We start from the raw sequence: 18,306 nt of genomic DNA on the forward strand, positions 1-18,306 counted from the left end.
ATGTCATTCACCGCTTGGCAGGCTCGGCACACTGACATAAGGTAGGGAGTGCAGGGGAGGGGTGCATGTGTGTTTATGTTTGTTTGTTTAGCGGATTCGTGTACCTCCTGTATAAACTCTGCTCCTGTGTGGTGGCTGATTCTCTGTCTCTATTTGTATGTGTAAACATGCGTTTGTATTTAGTGATTGCGCACAAGTATTTGTCAAGCAAGAGCGGTTACTAATGCAGAGCTCTCCTGGGCCATGTTGTCAGGAGATTCAAGCTGTAAGCCATGTGACTCCACAAAGAGCTGCAGGGATTGGCTGAGGCCATCTCTGACCTCAGCAAACTGCCTCCGCCCCTCCCTAACACTACCGCCCCCCTGCCAAACACACACATGCATAAGCCTCCCTCCCTCTCGTTCTCTCTCTCTCTCTCTCTCTCTCTCTCTCTCTCTCTCTCTCTCTCTCTCTCTCTCTCTCTACCCTGCCTCTTTTATTTATTTTTTTCCTCTGGTTAGCCTTTTCCCCCAACCTCTCAGCATCCTCGGCTGTATGTGTAGGTTAGAGCCGCAGTAGCAGCAGCAGCAGCAGCATCCATGGCTTAAGCCCCAGCTCTGATAGGCAGCTCGCCCGGCCAGGCCCCTACCCCTCCTCTCTCTCTCTCTCTCTCTCTCTCTCTCTCTCTCTCTCTCTCTCTCTCTCTCTCTCTCTCAATCTCTCTATCTTTCTCTGTATCTCTCTCTTTCTCTCTCTCTATCTCCTGGGCTATTTGACAGGCGACGTCTGGGGGTGTTGGAGGCTCACTGTTAGCCAGGGCGTTAGCCACATGCACACGGCTGCTCTGCTGCCCATCAATTCTACTGTATCTCTGTGGTAACCAGGGGCTTCTTCTCTTCTCTACCCCCCAAAGCCTCCCGCTTTCAATTCAGGATCCTTGGAGATAGAGGAATGCAAATCTGCAACCATGATGGAAGGTAAGATGATTTTTTAAATGTATTATGATATCCCCTTGGCTGTTGTTATTCAGGGTAATCCCCCTTTGTGTGTGTGTGTGTGTGTGTGTGTGTGTGTGTGTGTGTGTGTGTGTGTGTGTGTGTGTGTGTGTGTGTGTGTGTGTGTGTGTGTGTGTGTGTGTGTGTGTGTGTGTGTGTGTGTGTGTGTGTGTGTGTGTGTGTGTGTGTGTGTGTGTGTGTGTGTGTGTGTGTGTGTGTGTGTGTGTGTGTGTGTGTGTGTGTGAGGTTCAAATGTCATAAGCTGCCCTGCTATTTTGAGTGCATACATTCCGGTGACTTGCGTGTTATTCTTAGGAAACGGGCACAGCCACTGAATGTCTACCACAGCGGCACAATGGCGAAGCTAATTGAACCGTGTGTACCTTTTGTGAGTGTTTCTGCGCGTGCATATGTCTGAGTACCCCCCTAACCCCACCCCCCTTTTCCCGCTTCCCATCGTAAAGGATTATTTGGATTTATTGTGCAGGACGGCTTATGTGCCCAGCTGGCTCACTTGTATAAATTCTCTTTGTATGGTTTCTCTGAAACACATGCAATGACACACGCGTACACACTTGCAGTACTCTATGTCTCAGCTGTGTGTCTGCTCACCCTTTTTACTCGGCACTCATCGGTGGATTGTATGTCTGCACGGGTGGGTGCATGCGTACATTTGTACCCACCCAAGGTTGCTGTTATCCCTCTCTGCGGGGTTAAGTGTAGGAGAAAAAGGAGAACTGATGTTTTTAGTTTCGTGTCCCTTTAATTGATGACATCATCAGTAGGAAGGCCAATGATGGAGGCATGAATCCCTACGGCTCTGCAGCTGGCACACGAAAGCCTCCATCTGTTTTATACGATATCTAATTTTCATGTCTATTGTTCAGGAATCGAACAATATCCTCGACCACTTGCCATTTGTTTGAACAGAACAACACAAATACTGTATAACGACTTATACTGAAGGAACCTTGGGTTATGTAAGCTTCCATAGTCCACGCTACATATACGCAACACTCTGAGGCAGTGAATATTGGGAGAATGGTTAAGGTTATTATTGTTTACAATATTTAGCCCCTGCAGTTATGTTGTTTCCTCACAATGGTTACTTTTGTGTATATGCTCCAAAAAACATAGACAATGTTGTCACTCAAGCCTAAACTGGTGTTATATAAAAAAGGTTTCACCTGGTTTTCTCGATTGAAAAGATTATTATCTCTGACAAGGAACACTTTTTGTAAAAAAAACTGTTGGTTTGATCCCCAGCCTCTCCCATCAGCATGTCAAAGTGTCCTCAGGCAAGATAATGAACCACAAGTTGCTGTAAATGTTGATCTCCCTGAAGCAGATGAAACTATTAATGTGTGTGACTTGGTGAATGCTGACTTGTGTTACTGTAAAGTGCTTTAAGAAGTCACAAAAAAAAAGCTACATATGGTGTCCATTTGCAGTTTATCTTAGAATTAACAAGATTGTTAACAAAAAAAATCCAAAGTCGTGCATTGAGATTGACTACTACATTTTTGATATTGTGACATCCCTATTAGTGAATTAACTCAATGCCATTGTGTCTGCTGCTCAGGAAGAATCTCAATCGCCTGCTGTCTGGTTGAGTTTGTGTCTATTAGTGCGTAGAAAGGAATAATGCTATGCTCCCCTCAGTGATCTCTCACCAGAGAATAAAGGTTTTGTTTAATCGTTACAGTTGCCAGGACATGTTATTTCAGTAAAAAGCATGTTTAAAACCATTCAGTGTATTGACTTTGAAGTAATAGCTCTCAGATATTTAGTTATCTGTGTAGACTGGTGATTTTGCTTGGACACATTTTACAGAATTGGAAGTAACAATATGTTGAGCAAGATGCCAGTGAGAAGAGTTGAGTGAAGTGTTGAGCATACAAATAATAAAGGTTAATTTTGTTGTATTATAAGATGAATTTGGTTTGTCATAAAAAAGTTAGCACTAAATAAACAAAACAATAAAGTCAACCATCCATTTGAATTGCTGCCAATTATTAAACATAGTTATCTGACTAAATGGGTTTGTAGATCTGATGAACTTGATAAATAATCGAAGGAGACCATGATTAAACTGTTCTTCATGACCATTCTCAACGTTAACTGCCCATGCATGATCGGTACAGGTCTGTGATTACATGCCTGCCAGTGTGAAGTCAAAGTTCATCTACATTTAAATGTAATGACTGACATTTTATTCAGGTGAAACTGCTGAAAGAACAAAAATGGCCTTGCCTTTATATTTGATAACAGTGAATTAAACTGCCCTGCTACTGTATCATACAAAGCAAACCGTCTGGAGCAGGTTGTACTGACAACAACCACACTAGCAAAGTTTTACACACACAAACTACTAACTAAACTGCATTGATAGGTTATCATTTAGAATAGATGATGTGTTGTCTTGTGTATAAGACAACCTATGACCTCTCTGCCCTTGTCAGACTGGGACAGTGTTGTGATTTGAAGCACGCAGCCACCTTATGAACAATAGTTTCAAATATACACTCATGCTGAATGTACAAGTCATAATAAAAAATGTTGGATCTCTAAGACCAATACAAACATAAAATGCAATAGCTTGTAGTTAATGATCAACCCAGTGTGGTTCAGTGTTTTCTTATAGGTATTGAGTTTATGATACTAAAAAAAGCGTGTTAATGGAGTTGAAAAAAGTGCAGTAACGGAACAGATTGATCCAACATGTCTTCTTTTTAAGTATCTAGAATTCACCAACTTTACTTTAACTTTATGACAGTAGGAAGTTACGAGCTAATCGACTGCCCTGTAAGCCTACTGTCCTGTCACTCTCTGTATTTGCCACAAGCCAAGTTGTTGTGTAACAGTTGTGAAGAAAAAAATAGACCGTCTGCAAACTGCTTTCTGTCCATTAGCATGGCTAGCAAAGGCTTAGCATGGACTGTTTGAGGGCAGGATTACAGTCAGGTGTTAAAATTGGATGCTAATCCTGGTTAGCTCTGCTTTTTAAAGCCCCATGTCATGGCCGCGTAACACAGTGGGTTATTTTGGGAGAGAGGCAGGCATTTAATAGTTTGTGTTACTATTAGTGATCACACCCCCTTCCCACTTAAAACAACATATCAGTTAGAAATAGGGATTCCGTGATAAATATAACTGTTGGTGGACTTTGGCCTCCAGATGATGGTCACTATAAGACTCACCCCCTACAGTTCAACCAAAAAATCAGACATACTTTCATAAAAACTTTTTTCTGAGCTGTGTTTATCCTTTAATAACCATCTCTCCTTATAACAATTTAACATGACTTAACATGATCACTCGAAATTAATTTCCTGGGTTTACTGTACGTGGGATTACTGCATCTGTGGCTGTGCATGCATCATTTGTTAGGCGGATGTCATTTCAAGTAAAGTATCTCCAGTATACTTTTCTGTATTCACGAGAGCTTTCACTTCTTGCGGTGGTTGTTTCACCAGTAATTTGCTCAGCTCTCCTCAAGGTAATCACACTGGTGCGGCATGGGATTCCTGATCCTTTCAGACTCTGAGGATAGCAGCGGAGGAGGAGGCTGAGACATGATAAAGACAAATGTGAAGTTTAGTAGATTTCTAACGGAAAAAGTGCAGAGTATGACTCCTAAATCCTCCTTTGCTACTCTTTCTTAACATAAAATAATGCTTGTAATGACCCTTCAACCTTTCATATAGCCTTAACATTAAGCCAGAACTCCAAGAACTTGAAATAAGAGCAATTTATTTTAACATTATAACAAAATTGCACTTTCAGTCAGGGACAATTATACACTGTGTTGTTAAATTGTTACAAAATGTGCTGAGTTAATTGATGCTTCCAGTGGGAAAACCCTTTTGAATTTAATGAGCCCATGGCATTTCCTGTAGCACAACCATCAAGAGAAACATTATAGACCCGGCACTGACAAAGCTCCAAGAATAGCAGAATCAGTATGTTCTTAGTATTTCTTGAGTATTTTGCTGCATACTGTAGTTTTGTTGACTCCATCCAATCATTCTATGGCTTGTAGTGAACACTGCTGCCTCTCGTAGCCACTAACGAGGCTTTAAACCTGTTGTCTTGTTAATCCTTTAGTTAGTAGCGGTAGGAATCAGACTGTCACCGGGAGGCCCCGTACTTAAGGATGGCCCGGCTGAAACTTGGATAAACCCTTGACTGGAATGCTGCAGAGTAGAGGGCACAGAGGACACAAGGCCATATGGTGGGCTCCACTTCATTCCATTCATTCCATTATCCTACTTTATGGTACACTTGATTATAATGTGCTTTTGTGATGATAGCCTAGTTGGGGGATTGTAAAAGAATACCTTAAATCAGTATAATTGTATTGTTTTTGCCATGATACAAAAAACCCAACAATTAGGTTCTAAATCCTCTCATTGTGGCTTTGCACATGGTATACCAGCATACAGGGTCATATCCACTGACTCAGTTTATCAAAAGCATCTCAGCGTAAAATATCATCTCTTTCAATTAAGTTGTAACAAAATATGTTATGTTGCTCCTCAGATCCCTGTGGAATAACCACTGTGTTTTGCCTATGGGTCTAATGGCAACATTTTGACTACAGCTTATCATTTACACATCACTATTATCAACATTTGTTAGTTTTGCTCAAGGCCTGCTCACATGAGCAAAAAATAATCAGGCTTTTGGAGTGCTAGTCATGTTTTCCAAGTTTTCTCTTTTTAAACTGTAAGCTTCATTAGAGGCATGTTTTTCCTTCCAAACAAACTCACTCAAGCAACATTGATTTAAACATTTAAAAAAAATCATACTTCTGTGTTGGACTCTCGAGCTAATGTTTTGTTCAGCCGTATCATACTATAATTATGATACTGTTCCAGCCTAACCGACACAAACACTGTGTTATTGTATTACCACAAACAGCATTACCCTCTGAGAGAAAGAATAGTGATGATGTGTAATCAGTCAGCATATCTCCAGTTAACTCTGCTCAGTTTATCATGGCATCCAATAGGCTGTAGCTCTTGAAGAACTCTGCTGCCATATGGTTTCCCGGGTAACGACTGTGAGGCTGACTCATGTCTAGGTTGGAAATCAGATGGGCACAGGCTCCCAAGTGCACATTTTCATTGATTTCTGAATAAATAGGTTTTTGATGGGTTCATGTGGGCAGAAAAGCATAAAAGATGATGACCCTGGCTTGTCTATGGTGAAAACATTGTTAATGGTAGACGTTTCCTCTTGAAGCCCTCTGTGCAAGGATTGATACGCCACTACCGGTTGCAGAGCCCAAATGAGTAATTTAATGTCTTTCCATTGGCCCAAACATATAACTCATGTGGGCCGATGCTTAAGAAACAGCCCTCAGTGGCCTAGCAGAAATTCAACAATGGTGTTAAACAGAGCAGCACACCGTCTGTGAGTGTGAAATGCATAATTGTATCTTCCTGCCATCTCTAACAATTGGTGCTACTTATTTGTCATCATGAGTCATAGTTTGAGTCTGTGTTTTTGCTGGTTTTATTATAATCTGGTCCTCCGTAGACTCAGCCGACTATCCATCCACATTTATAGCAAGTGAAAGCGTCACAGGTATACAAGCACAGTACGATTGGTATGCTTTAAATGTGTGGTTGCAGTACATGTGTGGGTCCAAATATTTAGTACGTACATTGTCATGCTGACTTAAATGGAATATAATTACATTCATGTTTTTCAACCGTATATAAATGAGTGCAAATATGTGTTAATTGAAATGTTTGCAAAGGATGGGGAGGTGATAGACGAGGATACTTCTGATGTTTTCCAGAGTGAAATGACAAGTCTGAGTCATTGGCAATGCCTAATAATAACTAATGCTAACACGACATCAGACAATGCTGCATTACAAACGTGTGCATGTTTGTGTGTTTTCTTTGTTGTTGAATGTCTCACAGTAGAATGGGTCCATTGCTTGAAAATAAGTTTGCAATGGAGACCCAAATGAACTTTCCCACAATAAAGACACGTACATGCACAGACAGACACTCAGAACTGCATGAAGAGAAAAAAGTAAAAAAATCAATCAGCAGGGACTTTTTTTTCACACCTCATTCATTAATCGGCATCTGAACAACAGCCCTTCACATTCATTCTTGTTTTTGTGCACTGTAGACACTTGGATACAGAGAAGCATGTGTATTGATTCAAAGCCAGATAATCAGACATGTTTGTGTAGTCTCGTGGCAGCGTCCTACAGCATAATCATACTACAGTTGTCTTAATGGCCTCACATAAACAATTTGCTTAAATCTTTGTGTTTGCCATGATTATGCTTACATTATGCAGAGTAGTTCAAATGAAAATGTGTGCATTGTAAACCCTTCGCATACATAAGTAGATAATAGTCCTTTACCTAAAGTGGACATATTATGCACATTTTCAGGTTCATGTTTGTGGTTTGTGTTTCTTCTGTGACATGTTTACATACTTTAATGTTCAAAAATGTGCTTTATTTTTCTCATGATGCCTGTGCAGCAGCACCTCTTTTTACCCTGTGCTCTGATTGGTTAGCTGGCTGGCTCTGTTATTATTGGTCAAACGCTTAGAGATGTTTCGTAAATATCCTGCTCCTTGGCAAATCATGTACAATATGTATTATTAAAGGGGTAGATTTGTCCTAGATTTTTGTTTTGTTATGATGTTGTTCTACACACTCTGGATTACCATATGTTTTCAAAATGGCAGCTTCAGGTACATTCTGATTTGCGTCATCACTTCTGCATGTACAGAATATTAATCAACTACATTGTGGATTGGTTTACGAATGCATTGCTCTGCTCACAGAAAGTTGTGTTGCGCCGTCCAAGTAAAAAGATCAGTGATGCATGTACATGCAGTTGCTATGTAAGCCCATGTACTATCATACAGTGGTCTAGTGGCATCTTTTTAAAAAGGTTTTTCCTTTGCTGTTCCCAACTTTTTTTTTCCCCACATCATTCCTTCTCCACCTGAGGACCTTTCTTGAATGTCTAGGCTTCCATTATATCCATTTTTGCACGTTTAAACTTTTGAGAGAAATAATTGATTGTGCCCAGAAGCGCATTTTCTCTTGCCGATCAAGCCATTCTGTTCCTCTGCTGGCAAATCATGTACAATATGTTGGAGCTTTAGCCAATAGAAGTGCCAGTGTTACATAGTAATGTCATTATTTCACGGAAGGAAACAAAGGAGTCCAATAAAGGCGTTTCAGGCACGGGGGGAGTGTGTGGGAGAGAAAGTCCATCTGGCATAATCTTTGGGATTTTAGCATTTGCAGAACATTTACATGCACAGAAACTTAAACAACACACTACAGGAAAGGGTAAACCCCAGGGCCTCTTTAAGGTTTTCATACTTAAAAATATATATAAGTACGTGCTTCTCTTCTTTCCATCATTGCCATTCTGGTTTATTGGAATTGAAATGTTACACATAGCACATTAAAAACAAACCGGATGTTGCAGAGACTGCTAACCAACAGGGCCCAAGCAGAGATTAGAGGAGCCTGCTGTCGAAACAGTAGGTGATTTGCTGTCAAAGATGTACGGTCTAATTTAATCAGTGGATGTTGTTTTATCATCAAAAGTGGTACTTGTATTGAGACTGCTGCTGTTATACTAATACTGTCGCTGTGATGGCACCATGGGGGCTTTTGAGTCGTATATTTTGACACGTAAGGTGCAGGAAAAGTCTCTGATGGATCCATCCACAAGCAGAATTCGGAGAACAAATCAAATAGTTTATGATCTTAATGCTGTTGCGTTTTGTGTCAAAAATATAAAAGTCTTATTTGTACACATTTGTAGATATCATTCTGTGTTATCTGTTTGACTGACTCATCTCTCGGTCCTTTCACCCTCCACAAGTAGGTGTTTAGGTCAAAGCGTAGGTCCTCTGTGAGCCTGACTTCGAGGATAACAAGGTCTTCCTGTATCCCTTTCTGAGTCCTGAGGCACACACACATTTAAAATGCTGCTTTCATAATAGTGTCTTTTACAGAGTCCATGGCACTGCTGCCAGGAGAGTAGCAACCAATTAGAGAGGAGATAGATAATGAGAGACACACACACACACAGAGAGAAAGAAGCTGACACAAGCTGGGAGATAGAAAGGGAGAGTCTTTTCAAGAAAGCCATTTCCAGGAAGAAGCAGGTTAACAAAATGAGGAGTGGTAGGGATGGACAAATAGATGAACTGAGTTAATGTGCATGTAGGATAGCGTGAGAGGGGAAGAGATGCACAGGGTTCAGCAATGCGTGTCAGAGCCCCGAGGGAGAGGGCAGTATAATCACAGTGAAAGGCCTGTGTTTTGTTGAGTCACTTCCTTGCTTGTGGCTTTTTTTGGAATCTGATCAACTCATGTGGTGGGAAGGGGAACTAAGAAATTATTAAAGGGGTAGATTTGTCCTAGATTTTTGTTCTGTTATGATTTTGTTCTACACTTGTTTTTTGTCTGGATTAGCATATTTTTTCAAAATGGCAGCTTCAGGTACATTCTGATTTGCGTCATCACTTCTGCATGTACAGAATATAAATCAACTACATTGTGGATTGGTTTACAAATGCATTGCCCTGCTCACAGAAAGTTGTGTTGCACCGTCCAAGTAAAATGATCAGTGATGCATGTACATGCAGTTGCTATGTAAACTTTTGAGAGAAATAATTGATTGTGCCCAGAAGCGCATATTTTCTCGCCGATCAAGCCATTCTGCTCCTCTGTCATGGCCGCGTAACACAGTGGGTCCATTTTATGTATTTCTGTCCGTCTGTGTGCGTGTCTTCATCGCGCTTGCTCTCCGTTCAGACACAACCAACAAATACGGAGTGTATGTAACTTAAATAACACAGTCACACAACAGTTACAATAGGATATGTCTAGTACATAATAATAGTTGATGGATTTTAAAGTAAAGGAAACAAATTGTGGAATTCAAAGTCCAGGAGAACAGCAGGGAGAAAGAAGAGAAAAGTCAAAAGTGTTAGCAAGCAGGGGACGCATATATCATTTATACTATTTCATTTATATTGTCTATAGTAGATTATCAGTTTGCGTTGCCAGATTTGCTCGCGGCATTCAAGGAAAAATATTATCGACTCCAGAACTATCACTGAGGGTTGTGAAACGGTGCTTCAGCGTGTCTTTTGTGAACAGCCCAATTGGTAACACAGGCTTCTCTGAAAATGGCAACACTTCAGCGTCCAGTATGGCAGTCACGTCTCACTGACCAGGGCCAAAACGTAGCAACCCCCCTTCTCCCCCTCTAACAAGCTGTGTTGCGAGACTCCACTCATGTCTGTGGAGGAGACTGGAGAGAAAGCCGTCTCTGTGTGCTCAGCTCTCACTGAGTCTGTAGTTGGAAGCTCTGTTGCTTCAGGTTTTTGTTGATTTGGACTTGATTAGCACGCTAACAGTCGCAGTGGTAAGCGACGGAAACCCCCCCAGGGAAGTTGGATTTATTTGGCCATATAATATTAATGTGCTTCTTCTCTGCATAATGTATTCAGCTCCCAAGCCGACTGTTAGTGCTTGGCACAATCTCCTTCGACTCTACTTAATTAATTAATTAATTAATTAACATGACATTCTATTGCAGTTAAACTGATTTCATTTATCTGGTATTTTCTTTTCTTTTTTTGTCAATTAAACATCAGAAACATGCTCACATACAGTACTCTCTACTCATTCTGAGTGTTAATGATGAGATGTTCTGTTTTTTGGTGTACCCACTTACCTTCAACTTGCATCATCTACTTTAATTAATGATTCCTTCATTTCCCAGAATTCCTTTCACAAAGCCCCAGGGAAACAGCATGACTTATTTTTTCGATTTACATTAAATGAAATAATACTGTAAAGGGTGAAACAGACGTGTAATAAAAATGCTGAATATATATATATATATATATATATATATATATAATGACATATTAATTAATAATAAGTATGCCCCTGTTTTTAGTTTGTTTTCCCTGCATTTTGATCTTGAAAGAAATATTTGCTCTCTTGAAGCCGACATTAAAAACCTGCATTGATATTTTAGCTCAGCTACCCCTCATACTTTATGTGCAGGAGTAAGGAAATACAGCAGGGAAGAACAAAACGGAGAATGAAATACAAGATATACCGCTGACTGACTTTTTGTTACGTTCTTTTAGGCTTCAGTTTCATGTCCCCTCTTCTTCTTTCCTCCTTCCATTTTCTAAATATTTTCTTTCGGTGTTTGTTTTATTAAAAAATGTGGCATTGTATTTGTCCATGTGTGTGACAAATCCCTGTCTTGCCATATCTGTGGATGTGTTTTAAGTCCAGCACTCCCCCTGTGTTTGTGCTGTATGGCTACTAGCCTGACTAGTGCAAACAGATGTCAGCTTCAATCAGCAGAGGATGCACGAGCACAGTGATGCAGGGACACAGCTACAGGAAGAGATTAGCAGCGTTTAGATTGAGACTGGCTCGCTTGAGTGATGTAGTGATGGAAGGAGAGATTTAAAGGTTGCAGAAAGAGAGATAAAAAAGAGATGTAGGTTATGGAAAGAGAAATGTAATTCATGAAAGAGGGATGAACTGAGTGTTTTGAGGATGTGATTAAAGAGAGCGGTTGTAGATGTGTCTCGCCAGCTGTGTGTGACATGTTTTTCAGGATCATACTGTTCGCATAGACAGTTTTGGTTTGTGTGAGTGTGTACTTGTCTGTGCTCTCTGTGTACATTAGGCTGTAGGCCTGGTTGACATTCAGGCTTGTGTGAAAGAGCTGAAGATAAATCCTTCTGCATTCTTGCAGTATTTTAATACTTTGGAATTCAGTGTGTTTACATGCACAGATCTGTGGGACTTTCAGTTGAGTGTCATGTTATTGGCTACTATACAATCATTAGTACAGTGGGGCAACAAAGTATTTAGTCAGCCACCAATTGTGCAAGTTCTCCCACTTAAAAAGATGAGAGGCCTGTAATTTTCATCCTTCAGTAGGTACACTTCAACTATGAGAGACAGAATGGGGGGAAAGAATCCAGGAGATGACTTTGTAGGATTTTTAATGAATTAATTGGTAAATTCCTCGGTAAAATAAGTATTTGGTCACCGACAAACAAACAAGATTTCTGGCTCTCACATACCTGTAACTTCTTCTTTAAGATCCTCCGCTTGTTAACTGTATTAATGGCACCTGTTTGAACTCGTTATCAGTATAAAAGACACCTGTCCACAACCTCAAACAGTCACACTCCAAACTCCACTATGGCCAAGACCAAAGAGCTGTCAAAAGACACCAGAAACAAAATTGTAGACCTGCACCAGGCTGGGAAGACTGAATCTGCAATAGGTAAGCAGCTTGGTGTGAAAAAATCAACTGTGGGAGCAATTATTAGAAAATGGAAGACATACAAGACCACTGATAATCTCCCTCGATCTGGGGCTCCACGCAAGATCTCACCCCGTGGGGTCAAAATGATCACAAGAACGGTGAGCAAAAATCCCAGAACCACACGGGGGGACCTAGTCAATGACCTGCAGAGAGCTGGGACCAAAGTAACAAAGGCTACCATCAGTAACACACTACGCCGCCAGGGACTCAAATCCTGCAGTGCCAGACGTGTCCCCCTGCTTAAAGTTGATGTTTGCTAGAGAGCATTTAGATTATCCAGAAGAGAATTGAGAGAATGTCATATGGTCAGATGAAACCAAAATAGAACTGTTTGGTAAAAACTCAACTAGACGTGTTTGGAGGAGAAAGAATGCTGAGTTGCATCCAAAAAACACCATACCTACTGTGAAACATGAGGGTGGAAACATCATGCTTTGGGGCTGTTTTTCTGCAAAGGGACCTGGACGACTGATCCGTGTAAAGGAAAGAATGAATGGGGCTGAATGTATCGTGAGATTTTGAGTGACAACCTCCTTCCATCAATCAGCAAGGGCATTGAAGATGAAACGTGGCTGGGTCTTTCAGCATGACAATGATCCCAAACACACCACCCAGGCAACGAAGGAGTGGCTTCGTAAAAAGCATTTCAAGGTCCTGGAGTGGCCTAGCCAGTCTCCAGATCTCAACCCCATAGCAAATCTTTGGAGGGAGTTGAAAGTCTGTGTTGCCCAGCGACAGCCCCAACACATCACTGCTCTAGAGGAAATCTGCATGGAGGAATGGGCCAAAAATACCAGCAACAGTGTGTGAAAACCTTGTGAAGACTTACAGAAAACGTTTGACCTCTGTCATTGCCAACAAAGGGTATATAACAAAGTATTGAGATGAACTTTTGTTATTGACCAAATACTTATTTTCCACCATAATTTGCAAATAAATTCTTTAAAAATCAGACAATGTGATTTTCTGGATTTTTTTTTTTTTTCTCATTTTGTCTCTCATAGTTGAGGTATACCTAGGATGAAAAATACAGGCCTCTCTCATCTTTTGAAGTGGGAGAACTTGCACAATTGGTGGCTGACTAAATATTTGTTTGCCCCACTGTATCCATCTACATTCATCTCAAAGTACCAGTCATTATTAACTAGTGCAGTGCCCATTGAAAGTGTTAGAAGGGGCTGAATAATTGGCTTCTTGTAAAAATAAAAATGAATATCAGCATCATTTGCCACAGGATGAGCTGTATGTAATGTATGATTTAAGTAAAGATTATAGATAAAAATCATAGTAAGAATAATTGCATGGTGACTTAACAGATCATCTTGGAATGCTTTCAGATGAAATGCTGTATGCCTTTATCATTCATGCGTGACTTTTGCATTTTCAATTGCACAGTGACCTCAAAAATCCGGGCTTACACATATATGTTTGCATGAATTGATGTGCCCATAAAGATGAGCTTGTTGTTGCGCGAGAGATGATAACTGATGCTGAAGAGACGGCCCTTCTGCCAGCCGTTGTCCCAGCAGCTATCAGATTGGTGACTCATGGCAGATAGGATTTCATTAGCAGACATCAGGGCCTTCACAGAATAGAGGAGCCATTGATTTTCACCATATCAGCAGGGAGAGAGGCAGAGGGAAGAGAAAGGGGAGGCAGGGAGACATGGGAGTTAGAGGTATAGTGAAGAAACTGCACATCAGTGAAACTAAACCGCAAGGCACAAAGCACCTGCCACCTGCAGACCAACTGTGAATCACTAGTCTGGAGTACTGAAAGAAGCATCTGCTGAACAATGTGTCTATAATGAAAGATGGCCGCATAGGATTTTTGATATTCCCTTAGTCTGTGAGTCACTTTTTATACCAATATCTGCCATAACTGCCAAGGGAGGAAGGAGAGAGAGCCTCTTCTTCTCGACTAGGATACTGAAGTTTGTAATCTCCGCTGCACCTTAGCTTTCGACATGTTGAATCGGTAGGCTGTCGGCCAAAGAAATCACTCTGATTGGCTGTTCAGCTTAGCGAATCAGTGCATGAGAAGCGAAACAGAAGTGAGGGACCCAAACAAACTATTAAGAAGGCATATCTGAGATTTCATTTAACTCCAGCTCTCGACACAGGTTCGGGAAAGCCCCATGAGCTTCTCGCTGTAGAGTGAAAATGGAACGCACACGCTATCTGTTGTTTGTTTATATCACTCAGTCTGTTCTTCTTCCCTCGGTGTATCACGCAGTCTGTCTTCCGGTTGTTGCCTCTTTTGAATAACGAATACACACTACTACCGCCTGCTGGTAAGGAGAGTTATTGCCACTCACGCATGCGCAGTTCGTACGTGCAACTTGGCCGTCGGCTGAAGTCTTTTGCGGTGTGTTCCAGTGCGAAACATGGTCAAGACGTGAGGCGACGTGAGCCGATGTTCCGTCGGGGCGTGTTCTTTGGTGTCAGTTTGGTGTGTAAGGAGCTTTAAACCAACAGTATTTAATTTGATCATACTGATATTCTGAACAATCTGTGCTATTGTATTAGCTGTAAAGTGACTCTACTGTAGGCTATTTTTATTATATGTACAGCACTTTGGCTCGACCAAAAATCGTTTATAAATGTGCTATATAAATAAAACTTGATTTGATTTGATTTAATGTCGTAGAACAAAACGTGATCCGCCTTTTAAGTTTGTGTCAACCACAGACCTTCTTTCCAAATATTTTCCAAAATCCTATATGGAGAAATCCCATTGACTCTGAGACGAGGGTAAAATGCTAACTCACGTCCGGGTTTTAGGACTCGTCTCAGAGTCACCACTCTATTGAAGTCAAACGAGAGGCCATACTAAGTTTTCCTCATTCATCCCAATTAAGAATTTCATTTAAAGTTGGCATTGGTGAACTGTCAGACTAAGCAAGATACAAAATGGGATCAGAGTGCTGCCAAATGCATCAGTTTACACAGAACTGTAACCTGTATACCAACATAAAGCCAATAAACCAAAATGATTTGACACTTCTGTGTATAGCCAGGCAGTATAGGAGAAAATAAGTGTAAGAGAGGGGAGTGGATGTGAACTGCATTGAAGATGATTTACAGTGTTTCTCATCGCATTACAGAATCACCACTCCTGCCAACTGCAAAACATTTTCTCAGAGATTCAGCACCTCATTGACCTTGTTCTTCAGGAACTGAGTGAGATTCATATTCGCTCAGTGCGCATCATTTCCAAAAACCAATGAGCTAGGAAGACCCATGTGATTAGAGAGCCATTTGTCCTAATTAAAAAGGAGTTTGGAGTAAAAGAAAGTCACTCCCTTCACTTTACCATGATGTAAACCACTGCTGGTAGGGGTGATACAGAAAAAGAAGGCCTTCCTTCCTATTTGTCTGGAGTTAAGATTGGGCTGTCCAACACCACCTTTAGGTATCATTAGGAAGTGTCATCTTTCAGGGTTGTTTTTGGGTTCATGACGAAAACAGGATGGCTAACCCCCCTAAGGATGTTTGATCTTTCTTTTCCCCCTGTGGTCATAAAGCTATGGCAAATAGTATCTTTGCTCACATTTGAGAGTTTGTAGTCAGCAGCATCTTAGTCCATGTCAAATATTTCAGCTCTTTTTTTTAGCTCCGCTTTATTAGTCCGCATCATGGGGCTAGAATCTACTTTGTTTGTATCCTAATGAAAGAAGTTGCACTATTAAAACCGTCCCAGTTGAACTACAGTATATGCAGGGGCAGATCTACCGGGGTGGCATGGGGTGGCAACTGCCACCCTAAACAATAGCCTTGCCACCCCAGTTGGCATCTTTGTTTTGAAAGAAAAGTTGTGGCTCATCGGACATTTATGAGAGAAAGTCTCTAATGTCCGAGTGCAAGTGAATGCAGCACAAGATGCACGTCATGTAACCCCTCCCCCGGTCCTGGCGCGAGAGTGGAAATATGATTGGTGGCGAATTCACTTGAACGGGGGGACGGCGCAAAACGGGAAGCATTTCGGACCCAAGCACTGAAGGAATGAGGTAGTTGCAGTCTACAATGACAGAGAAGAGAATGTCAAGTTTGGCTGTACTCAGCATTGAATCAAAACGCACTACAGCTGTTGATCTTAATACGTTTGTGAGGCGTTTTGCTGAACAAAATAGTAATCGCCGCATTCAGCTGTTATAGGCATGCCAACTTGATGCTCTGCTCACGGATGACTCGATGAGAATAACAAACTGTTAAGATGATTACCTTGTATGCGTGTATATATTTTTTTCTTTGAGGGGGTCTGCCCCCAAAAAACAGAAAATAAGACGGTGTGTAAAACTACACTGCCCAGCCAACATAAAGTAACCACTTTGATTTAACTAGGCCAGTAGTAGACTTTCCACTGGATAATAACTGCAGCGATGTTTATGTTTTAGCTGAATACACGTTTTTTAACGCTAACTGATGCAGTTAGTCACTTCTTTAATGTTTGTTCTTTCTGATGTAAAGTCAAGGTTGTAACTGTATATCAATAATGATATAATTACTTGTTTTTCGAATTTGAAGGAGGGTGAGCAAGCATCTTGATGAACATTCATCATTAACTCCTCCAAAAAATATAGTTTATTCAATAATAAATGAATATGTGAATCATAACAGTTCTTCACTATATCTGTAAAGCGTCTTTGAACAGCTGTAAAAACGCTAACAAATTAAATCTATTATTATTATTATTATTATTATTTATTAACAGTGATTGCCAGCTGATAGGAATAATATGATTGTTAATAGTATCATATTCATTCAGACAAACATCGAAGATACAGTTAATTAATGTACTTATTGCAGCAGTCTGCATAGATTTGGTACCCCTGCTGGTCTAAGAGTGAGACAAACTCATTCAGTTATTGTTCAGTTAAAATTCATTAAATTACGTCTGCCACCTTATATGTAAGGCTTTACTGATGTGCCACAATAATATCACCTATGTGATTGAGTTAAAATATTAATATTGTGGCTTTCCAAGTTAACATTGATTGTAGGGGTGTAACGGTTCACAAACATTTCGGTTCGGTACGTACCTCGTTTTTAGGTCACGGTTCGGTTCGGTTCGGTACGTTTTCGGTACAGCAGAAAAAATTATCACAAAACATTAAATATATTTTTTTAAATTATTATTAAACTGTGACTAATGTATTCAAATAAATACAAAATATAGTAAAATAAACATTATGATGCAGCATTTCGATGAACTGAAATAATCTGTATTTGAACTGTACTAGTACCTAAGCAGCCAGCTTGACATTAGGACTTGCTTGTCATTGTATTTTCATGTTGTTTAAAGAAAGATGAACTTGTCCACATTGCTTGCTGAAAGGGCAGATCTGCTGGCACTAACAATGTCTTCTGCTGTGGAGAACACCCTCTCTAGGGACAGTGGCAGCAGATACAGCCAGGTAGCGCTTTGCTAACATGGCAACATAAGGATATTTGGCGTTTGTAATAGCTTTGACTCGGTCTGAACTTTCTGCGAGTGGTGGAGGCTTACATGCTAGTGGGAGTTGGGTTTGCACTTCAGTCTTTTTTCTTTTGGTACCGGTGATATTCACATTCGGGTGATGCCTTTTCAAATGAGTGTGATGTATTGCCAGCCGCGTAACCAATGTTAGTTGAACAATGCCGACAAACAGCTTTGGTTCGGTCCACCTGTCTTTGTCCGTCATCCTTGTACGTAACTGCGAAACCAAAATGTTCCTAAATCGGAGACTTCAATGATGCTGGAGGATTTTCAGCTCAACTTTATCTGCGTTCGCCATTTCGACAGTTCCTCAAATTACTGACTACATTTGAACGCATCCCTGTGACCAGCTCTCATAGTATGCCTCTCGTCCAATGAAATGACTTGCTCGCTCTATGATATATATACCTGAGATTACTTCCAGAAAGTTGTTCATGTTCTCAATTTTTTACGTTTAACGCTATATTCGT

General features: G+C 40.7%; 1 protein-coding gene across 1 annotated transcript in view; it reads left to right on the plus strand.

The window, feature by feature from the left end:
* Positions 1–500: 500 nt before the first annotated feature.
* sgip1a (SH3GL interacting endocytic adaptor 1a) overlaps positions 501–18,306 on the plus strand; it is a 66,821-nt gene continuing 49,015 nt past the window's right edge. The window contains exon 1 of the mRNA XM_034080597.2: positions 501–956. Coding sequence (XP_033936488.1) covers positions 947–956 — 10 coding nt within the window. The 5' untranslated portion in view covers positions 501–946. The remainder of the gene's footprint in view (positions 957–18,306) is intronic.

The sequence above is a fragment of the Pseudochaenichthys georgianus genome, chromosome 4 (assembly GCF_902827115.2).
Source record: "Pseudochaenichthys georgianus chromosome 4, fPseGeo1.2, whole genome shotgun sequence".
Taxonomy (NCBI): domain Eukaryota; kingdom Metazoa; phylum Chordata; class Actinopteri; order Perciformes; family Channichthyidae; genus Pseudochaenichthys; species Pseudochaenichthys georgianus.